General features: G+C 35.7%; 1 protein-coding gene across 4 annotated transcripts in view; it reads right to left on the bottom strand.

Annotated features, from left to right (window-relative positions):
* CUBN (cubilin) overlaps positions 1–10849 on the bottom strand; it is a 264461-nt gene that overhangs the window by 98566 nt on the left and 155046 nt on the right. For all 4 annotated transcript variants that reach the window (XR_003795949.1, XM_029238289.1, XM_029238291.1 and 1 more), the window contains exons 37-39: positions 3685–3890; positions 2266–2450; positions 379–571 (exon numbers count right to left, since the gene is read on the bottom strand). Coding sequence is in view for 3 of the 4 variants with exons in the window: in XM_029238289.1 (XP_029094122.1) it covers positions 379–571; positions 2266–2450; positions 3685–3890 (584 nt within the window). In the remaining variant the exon portion in view is untranslated. The remainder of the gene's footprint in view (positions 1–378; positions 572–2265; positions 2451–3684; positions 3891–10849) is intronic.

Here is a 10849-nt window from a genome sequence, read left to right as displayed (position 1 = left end):
TGTGTGTGTGTGTGTGTGTGTGTGTGTGTGTGTGTGTGTGTGTGTGTATGTGTGAGAGAGAGTATGGTATTTGCAAACCAAACTTTCAGAGATCTCTAAAGCGATTTCTAGAAATTGTAAGTAGAATATCTTATGGACATCAAACCCTTAACTATTATGGAAAATATAATGGGAAACCAGCATTTTTTTGAAATAAACATCTAATCTCTAAGTATTTATGAAATTCAAAGGACACCTGAACATATGGAGGAAGGGTTTTGAGACTGTAATTACTCTTCTTATTCACTTGTGTATTTGGCCCTTATTAGTAGGAACCTTTGAAATATTAGTCTGCACATATCAGCCCCTAAAAAGAATTTCATTTATTACCAAACACACCTGTAGCAATGGTAGGTAAAGGTCCGACAGAGGCATTCATTGCAAACCACTCCAAAAGGAATCCTTTCCCTGAGATTGAAGAGTCAGAAGAAAACTGAAATGTCAAAGAACTTCTAGTGGAGCTCAAAGAGCCAGTCTGGGTACCACAATAGGTTCCAATCAGGCGGGAATGAATGCCAGCCCCATCATAAACCTGCATGGAAGGGACAGATAATACAGCACTGAACTCAGGCAATCACCTCCATTTTTCTTCATAAATAGAAAACCACGAAGTATAAACTATGATTGCAAGTAATTAAATGTGTTTTAAAAGTATCTATATCTTCCCCGCAGAATTATATTAGTAACCATGCTCCATGTGATACAGCTCATTATTCGATTTACAGTAAAACTTATGGGTGGAAAAGTAGGAACCAGGATAGTGGCACAACAACAGTGCCTATGAAATGTGCTTTGGGGCCACAAAAGGGAGGAATTAGGAAGAAAGGGGGAAAGTCACAAGAAAAAGGAAAAGTCACAAGAAAAAGGAAAAGTCTAATGAGAGAAAGTGGCCAGGTATCCTGAAGGAGTTCACATTTCCAAAGAAGTAAAGGAGCAGAATTAATAACAGCAACAGAATCACAGCTTGTGAGGGCTCAGCATACTCAAAGCACGCAAGAAATCTCTTTCATTTGGTTGAAAATGTTAGATTACATAGTTAGAGACATATTTTGTGATAGTTTCCAAACACGTAATCTTGAGCATGTTTATTTTTTTCTTCACATGTGGGTGGATCTCTCCAATTACATTTCATATCCTTCCCTCCATCTTGTAAATAATTTGAACAAGTTCGTTATAAGTGTTATTACATATTTCTCTATTGAAGCTACTATATAAGCTCAGATTTCAAATTAGCTAATAATTATTTCCAACTTACTGAGCATCTATCAAGTACTAGGTTCTATGTGAAGCACTGTGGACCTAAAATGAATAAGACAGAACCTTGGCCCTCAAGAATCTGATAGTAAAACAGTGAAACCCATAGAAGCAGAAAGTAGAATGGTGTTTACCAGGAGATGCGGGGAGCGGGGAACAGGGAGGTGGTCAAAGGGTACAAAGTTTCAGTTATGTAAGATTAATAATTCTGAAGACCTAATGTAGAACAATGTGATATAGCTAATATTACCATGTATATACTTGAAATTTGCTAAGAGGGTAAATCTTAAGTATTCTCACCACACCAGAAACAAAGAAAGAAGATGGTAACCATCTGAGGTGATGGATATGTTAATTAGCTTGATTGTGATTATTATTTTACAATGTAAAATTGTAAAATATCATATATCAAAAGACCTAGTTGTACATCTTAAATATATATAATATTTATTTGTCAAATATACCTCAGTAAAACTGGATAAAAAAATAATCTGATAGTGTTTCTGGAATTGATGCAGTTGCCCATGTCTGGATGGCAATGATCGCCACAATTTTTATATACTTATATTTACTTACTTTAAAATGATTGTTCAAATTTTTAACACTCTAACAGGAGAATAAACAGGGTAATGGGATATAAGATAGAATAAATTCTTAATTAAGACACATATACATGCTTGGGTAATGGGATATAAGATAGAATAAATTCTTAATTAAGACACATACACATGCTTAGATAAAGCCCAACAGAAAGATTACAATAATGCGGAAAAAAAGTTAGTTACAGAATCAAAGATAATAATTATACTATCAGAATCACCATTGTTCAGGTAACCTGGAAGGGGTATTCGTGATGTAGGGTAGACCATCCCCTATGACTTGTGAATGCTTGAATAGACATTAACTTGGATCTATGGTTGCCAATAGCAAGTCACCAAAATGTATAAACATCAGTTGCTCTTGGAAACTCACCTTTAGTTTGTCATAATAGCAGTTGAGTGTTGCCTCCATGTCCATCTCCAAGATTCTACCATGGATAACCTGAGATTCATTCACATTCACTATCCAATGGTAATTGGAGTTGGGGGGGTAATTTCCGGGCCATAAGGGAGAGGCAATTTTCCCGTGAGTTCCCACAATATTATCATTGCCAAATACTAGGAAGGAAAACAGAGTAGTAAATCAGACCTACTTAGAACAGCTCTTTAGTCAAATGAAAGAAACAAAAGGCAAGGGGTGTTAAAAAGGATGGACTTCTAATTGACTGCAATTTCTTTTCTGAACACTGAAAGAAATACTGCTTCCCTTTTGGTTTCTCTGCTATCTATTAATTCTTTGGAGAAGGGTGATATGGTGAATGGAATTCCATCTCCTTAGAAGACCACATGGTGTGAAAACAAGCAATCGCGTCCCATGTAAAATTGGGTTCCCAGACATCAGGGAACTTGGTGACTTGGGAAGGGGTATCACCAGCCCTGTTCTATAATTTTGGTTTACCTATTTTGCTTCATGTTAAAAAAGAACGAAACATGTTTTTTTTTTTCTTTAACTATGTAAGAGAAACTGACATTTTCAAACAACATATAGAGTAGCTATTAATATTTAACATTTTATCCTATTAGAAGAATATCCTGTTATTACAATATCTGAGCACTTAGGACTATCCTAAAGTAATAGTAAATGTTTCTTGTGTTTTTTTAAATTAATTTTTATTGGAGTCTAGTTAATTTAAAATTTGTGTTAGTTTCTGCTGTACAGCAAAGTGAATCAGTTATACATATACATATATCCACTCTTTTTTAGATTCTTTTCCCATATAGGTCATCATGGAGTCTGGAGTAGAGTTCCCTGTGCTATACAGTAGGTCCTGATTAGTGATCTATTTTATGTATAGCAGTGCGTATATGTCAATCCCAATCTCCCAGTTTATCCCTCCCCCCTTCCCCTTTCCTCCTGGTAACCGTAAGTTTGCTTTCTACATCTGTGACTCTGTTTCTGTTTCGTAAATGGGTTAATTTGTACCAGAGTAAACATTTTTAACTTGAGGAATATAGAGTTTATGGGATCAAATGAAACACATTTGATATAAGTATACCAAACTGAAACGATGATACATTAGAAAACTCTCTATTGCAATGTCATGAAAAATGTTTAACTTAAAATTAGGTAGACACTAGAGCTTTAAAAGAATGTTAGAACCACTGAGAATGCTCTCCCTGGCTCTTAATGAGTCATTCATATATAATTTAATTTTTCTAGTATATAATAAAGTAATTCCACAGAGACATTAAATATAGGGGAATTGTTCTTAATGCATTACTGAAAACATTGCTATCCTTCTAGTTTGTAGGACACATTCTGGAAGCCATCACTAAAACAGAACCAACTCACTGTTGGTAAATGCAGCCTGGAAGCCCACGCCACTGCCTGAGCCATCGGAGACAAATCTGATCCACAGGATGTGCCCAAGAATGGATGAATAATTGAGAGGGAGGACGTTTCCACAGTATCGTCCCACCAAGCGACCAGTGGCGTTTCCTTCCCGGATCTCCACAAAATCTCTGCTACAGTCTTGAGACTCCTCCACCTGGAAAGTCCTGGTTGGAAAAAAACAAAATTAGGGATTTAACTGATAAAATAAATTTTGGGATTATCCTGAATCACTTGCTGGGTTGACCTGTTTGGTTTTTAAATTTTTTCTTTAACTTTAATCACAGTGTCTTTTGGCTAACTCAAAACATTTCTTACACTCAAATTTGTTGAAATGGTGATTCAAGAGATAAAAGACAATTAATACACTGCCTTCAGGGAGTTTTCTTTCTGGGGGAAAACTGGGCAACAAGATAGAAAAAAACAGAATATAGAAGACAGAATATCATGCCATCAGAGTTATTTTGAGGCAGAGGTATCACATGCAATTGTGAGGTTCAGTAATAGCTTGATGGAGAGATTCTTTTTTAAGATGGAAATGTAAACATAAGCTGGATTTAAGGTGCAAAAATGGTGGGCAGGGAATGCGTGCTAACCAAAGCACATATGCAGAAAGAGTGGGACATATTTAGAAATCTGTGAGAGGTCTCGTTTGGTTAGAATACTGAGTACCTTTAAGAAAACATTAGAAGACATAGCTGGAGCAGTATGATGGGTTAATTTTGGGAGAGCTTAAATGCCAATCAAAGGCATCTGTACTTAATTTCTGTAAAGGTAGAAAAAACATGGCATTTGCACTAAAACAGGCTAGCGTTCAAGCATGGCATATTCAACTTCTTTATATTCTGCAATTATGATGACATGGGGGAATGGAGGGTGGGAAATAAGATCTACCTCATGTAATTGTCATTAGTCACATATATAAAGAGTCTGGAACACATAGATGCTAAATGAATGCCTTTAAAAATTGGCCTCAATGCTTAAAAAACTTGGATATAATCAAGGTAATATGGTGTTGGTGGGAGGGTAGACAAATAGATAAATATAATAGAAGAGATGGTCCAGAGAAGGATCCACAAGTATAAAGCCAACTCAACCCAATTCATGGTGCCAAGTTTGGGCTTCAGAAGAGACTCTGAGGCTGTATTTGGAAATCACCTGTACACATATGAAAATAGCTGAAAACATGGCTAGATTGGGGGTTTAGAAATGAAAAAGTGGGGAGTGATACATAGAGAGAGAGAGAAGAGATAAGAGCAGAAGCTTAGGAAACACCCATATTTTGAGTTCAGTGAAAGGAAGAGGAAGCAATAAACCCAAGAATAGTCTGGAAAGTAGGATAAAAACAAGATCAGTGTCATGTCACAGAAACCAAGAGAAAATTAAGGAGAGAGTGATGAAGAGTGTCATATGACAGAAAGATCCAGGATTAAGAGCAGGCTATAGCAGGGGTCCCCAACCCCCGAGCAGGCGAGCAAATGAAGCTTCATCTGCTGCTCTGCGTCTCTCCGCATCACTCACAGTACCTCCTGAACCATCCCCCCCCCACCTCCCCCAACACCAGGTCCATGGAAAAATTGTCTTCCACGAAACCGGTCCCTGGTGCCAAAAATGTTGGGGACTGTTCGGCTATAGGATTTGGTTACTCAAAGTAAATTAGTAACTTTTAAAGGAGCAGTTTTAGAGGGTCCACTATAGGATTATTTTTCACACATATCAAGGAGTAAATTAGATGATTTTTGGTGATTTCCATAAGACGATGAATTACAATAACAACAAGACAATAACAAGCTTTGTATAACACCCAACAATTAGAATTTATAAATTCTCTATATTTTTCATGTGCCCATTAACATGCATAAAAATGTATCAATATACAGTTGACAACACACCAAGTCTCAGAAAATATTAAAACTATTAAAAAATATGTTCTCTGACCACTATAGAATAAAATTAGAACAGGGTAATAAAGAGATAACAAAGAGATCCCGCAATTTGGATATGTAAAACAAATTTCTATATAAACCATGTGTTAAACAAGAAATCATAATGGCAATTTAGAATATATCTAGGACTGAATGAGAGTGAACACATTATGTATTAAAACAGGCAGAGTTGAGCAGTAGAAGTGTGCTGGGCCCATAAGACTTAGGGAGTGTAGTCAAAGCATTATTTAGAGGGAAATTTATAGCCTTAAATGTTTATGGTAAAAAAGAACTAATACTAAGAAAAGTGGACTAGATGTCTAATCCCAGAAGTTAGTAAAACAAAAAACAAACATACAAACCGCATAAAGGAAGTAGAAGAAATAACACAACAACATCTGAAGTTAGTGAAACAGAAATGTAGAAAATACTAGAAAAGATTAAGAAACCAAAAGCTATTCTTTTGATAAGACTAACAAAGTATAAACCTCCAATAAGACTGACCAATAACAGAAGAAAGCTTAAGTGAACAATATTACTAGTAAGAAAAGGACAAAACAACAGATATACTAGAAATTTTTTAAATTATAATGAAATTTACTAAAAACCTATGCCACTAAATTTGAACTTAGACAATTTTTATAAAAATACAATACTATAACTAGTTGAAGAAAAAAAAAGGAAAAACCTAAAAATACCATTAAATCAAAAAATGTCAGTATTAAAAATTGCCTGCAGAGAAAAGGAAACAAATACCTGAGCCCAGATTATTTTATAGAGGAACTCTACCAAAGCTCCAATAAGTCAATATCTCAATCCTAATCTTGTGTATATTGTAAAAAAAAAAAAAAATTGAAAAGAGGGGACAGAGTCCAACTTATTTAATGAATTTAATATAATCTTGGAAGCAAAATCAGTCAAGGAAGGTCAAAGAAAGAGAAAGTTTAAGTCAATCTCACTTAATGCAGATGAAAAATCTTACATAAAATATTAGCTAAATCAATCCATCAATCTGTAAAATCTGTAAATCTTAATAAGGTTGGACTCACAATGGTTTAAGATGAAAAGATCTATTACAACAATTCAACACACACACGTACACACAAAGATTTAAAGAGAAAAGAAGATGCAAAAATATATGAAGGGAGAATCAGTGACAATTGCAGTAAAGCATTCGCTAAAACTGAACACCCATTCATCATAAAAACTCTTAGAAAATTAGGAATAGAGGGAAATTTTCTCAGCTGGATGAGAACTGCCCACCAAACACCTACAGCAAATATACTTAGAGGTAAAAGTTTTTAAACATTTCTTTTAAGTAAGAAACAACACAAGAAAGCTTGCTCATCACTTTGTTGCACAGTATACTTAAGGGTTCTCCAGGGCAATAAGACAGGGAAAGGGGGAATGGTTGTAAGAATTGGAAAGGAAGTGCTATAAATCAATATTCAAGAGCGCTCATTCATTCATAAATATCTACCGAGCACCTTAACATGTCAGGTCCTTTTCTAGGCACTGAAGATAGAGTAGCAGACAAGAGACAAAATTTTGGGTGATTCTAGAGAATGGAACAGTGGCAGGATAAGATAATATGCAAATTTACAATGCTTGGTGTCAGTCTATTTATCTCTTGCAAAAATAAAATACAGTGTGTGTGTGTGAAAAAACAAAACAAACAAACAAAAAAGGATAATATGCAAAAATTAATAGGGTTTCCTTATACCAGCGAATGAAAATTTACAAGATGTAACTTAGTCAACACTCATTCAACAATATTTGTCTCTCTACTATATTGCCAAACACTGGGACAGGACAATGAAGAAAACAGACAATGTTCCTTCCTTCGGGGAGCTTACATTCTAGAAGGAGAGATAGATAATAAACAAATAAATAGAAATATAATGAGGTAGTGATATGCTCTAGGAGGAAAAAACCAAGTGATTAAGGAGGGTTATTTTAGGTGAGGTGGACAGGGTACATCCATAATTTTTAAATGGGCACCATTTTTAATAGCAACAAAAAATAAGATGCCTAGGAATAAATGTAACATGATATCTATAAGACTTTTATGGAAAAAATACGAAATTTTAGTGAAGGACATAAAAGAAGACTGAATAAATGGAAAGATACTCCAAGTTCAGTATGAAGAGTCAATAAAGATTCTCCCCAAATTAATCTATAAATTCAATGTATTTCCAGTAAAATCAATAAGTATGATTGCATTTATGTAAAATGTAAAACAGAAAGCAATATTATGTAGTGTGTATGGAGACATGTATATATATATTATTGATATATATATAATAAAAGGATTTAAACATGCATAGACGTGATACACATAATATTCAGAATATGGGTCATCTCTGTGATGAGAAGGTAAGGGAATGTGATGCTGCCCTGTAATATTTTATTTATTTAAAATTAATTTTTAAATATAAAAGCAATTTAATTTTTTTTTAAAGTAAATCAAGTGAGTGCAAACACTTCTTTTTTTCAGAAGTAACTGAAAGAAATTTTTGCTGAGAAGAAGAAGGACAAGATAAAGAGAAGAAGAAAGAATGGTCTAGTAGGACTATAGAAAAAAAACATTGGGAAGGACAAAACACGTCTCGAGAATAGAAAACTTACTTCCTTGCTGTGTATCTTTCAGTCACTGCTCAACATTACGTGAGCAAGACTTCACATGATAGTAAGTACAGCGCCCTCCCCGGGCTCTATCTCAGCTAACAGGTTAGGATGAGTAAGGTACAGGTGACCAGCCTGGAGGTTCTGGGACCTCACTGCTCACTTTGGGATCAATGTATCAGGCACACCTCTGAGCCTTCACTGCCGACCAGAGCCCTGGAGCAAACCGGTCAGCTCTGCTCTACCACTGGCTTCTCAAGGCTGATACTAGCACCGGTAGGTCTCTAGCCAGACGGTGAGTCTGTGGCTCTCACAATCCCACCAAGGTGGGTTATTACAGTGTAGATCATCTGGGTCTATATTTCAGACTTAGTCTTAGCAGCAAGCTGTGACTGATAACCGAGCACAGAAGAGATCAGGGAAGACCCACATCAGGCTAAACAAACCACACATTTGTCTTACCTCCACTGTCCTCCTTGACAACTTAATGCTTCATGAGACAAAGTTCATAACTACAATCACTTCTGGCAAATAATTGTTCTGAATCCACCCTTAGAATAGCTGCCAAGTCGGGCTCTTAAACTCAGGCTCAGCTTTATTATGATATCATAACGTTATCAACAATGTACAATAGGCTAAAATTGTGTTCTTCTGATTTTCAGAAGAAGGAAGAAGGGGTGACCATTCTCCTCAGCAGGCGACTTATATGAAATTGCCCCTAAATCTTTACTCAAAATGCTGCACGTGGTTTAACAGCATCAGCGTCACCCCAGTGCTTGTTTGAAATGAAGCATCAGGCCCCACCAACCAACTGAATTGGAATATGAATTTTAACAAGATCCCAGGTGATCAACATGCACAATAAAGTTTGGTCCAATGGTCTAGAAGATCGCTAAGTGCCAGGTTTTTCTGTTTTTTTGTACCAGACTAGTATAATCCAATGCTAAATGTCACAAAAGACATTTCATCAGAAAGGATGGTAGGATGATACTGTAAGAATCAAATTAGACCTTTTAAAAAGTTTTATTGTTCTTGGAAGTCTTTCGTTTAGTCCGGTTCATTTTATAAGCAAATCCATCCTCTTTCCAAACACTTTGGCTCAGATCTGCTGGTAAAAATATGATGTGGAACAAAAATAGTACAATCACTGTTTCTCATTATCTCATTTTGATTCTTGAACCTAGATCAATCGCATTTTAAAAGGACTCTGCCAGCATAAAATACATTTTCTGTTAATTCTTTTAAATATCTGTTTTATAAAAAAATGTCTTTGGGGGTTTTATTTCTCCCCCCTCCTTTTGTGTTATAGATGCAACCATAATTTCTCCAGCTTTTCTCCCTACTCGATTTCACCGCCATGTCCACAATCCAAACCCCATATTTTAGAACTTGACATATTCCATATGTTTTCAATATGCTTCTCACCCACCCCAGGGGAAGTTTCCAAGCACCCATCTGGATATAGTTTAGACCAGGGCAGAAATAACTCAGAGGCCTAGCCATAAAGCCCTTCTCAGTATGTGCATAGAGGGGAGCATCTTGCATTCCACAGATTATACTTTAAAAATAAAACTCAAGCAAGGAACACGAAATAATCAAAATTAACTTCTTATGGAGGAGAAAGGAAAAAGATGAAGCATTAAGATTTGCTTATGCAATAATCAGGACTTACTGTCCATTGAGAGTAAAATGAATGAAACTGGCTTTTCGTGTTTATCTTCCACCCTCTAGGAGGGAAGCCCAGTGTTGTTCATTTGGATTTAACTCTGAACTGCCACACAAGATACTTTAGAAATGGCAGAGTGAGAGAATTTAACATTCATTGAACATCAGGTGTGCATCAGCTTTGTGGTATACATTTAAAATTTAACATCTTTAATCACACCTATGGCCCTATATGGATATGATTATCCCCTATAGATGAAATGAATCTCTTTAGGTTTTAAACAAATAGCTTCTCGACATTAACTTATTAGTAACTTAACAAGAAATGGGATCTTGTCTGTCTTAAACATTCCCAGTACCTGGCCCAGTTCCTGAGAACCACTGAACATCAGATTGTTCAAGAATGTGACTGTGGTAAAGACCAAGAGGAAAAAGACCAGAAAAGCCCTTTGATCTAGCAATTATGAGGCCTACTAAGCCGTGTGAAGGACTTTGGACTTTATCGTAAGAACAATGTTCATGGTTTATTCATCACTGGATATAAAACGTCAATTATGGGAGTAACATGTGCTTCATATATGAAGCATCTAGCAAGGGTGCAACAGTGCTTATGTGTATAAAGTAGGGGCTTAATAAATATTTGTTGAACAAAGAGGTATATATATATATATATATATAGTTATATAGTTATATAGTTATATATATATAGTTATATATATATGGTCACATACATATATTTTTTTCCCCATACAAAACTTTGTGCTTTTAGTAAAGACAAAAGCAAACAAAACCTCTTTCCCACGTGGCAACTTAAACTTGTATTGCCTTTCAGGTGTTCAGAGGGTGTCTTTGTTTTGACACAATGCCAGCTGGACCCTGAAGAGGCACTGTCTGATTGATGGGCTAAAACA

This window comes from Monodon monoceros, unplaced genomic scaffold (assembly GCF_005190385.1).
Source record: "Monodon monoceros isolate NGI ecotype Baffin Bay Population unplaced genomic scaffold, NGI_Narwhal_1 Super_Scaffold_21, whole genome shotgun sequence".
Classification (NCBI taxonomy): Eukaryota; Metazoa; Chordata; class Mammalia; order Artiodactyla; family Monodontidae; genus Monodon; species Monodon monoceros.
Note: the sequence above shows the minus strand (reverse complement) of the source record. Positions and strands in the feature narration are given on the sequence as shown.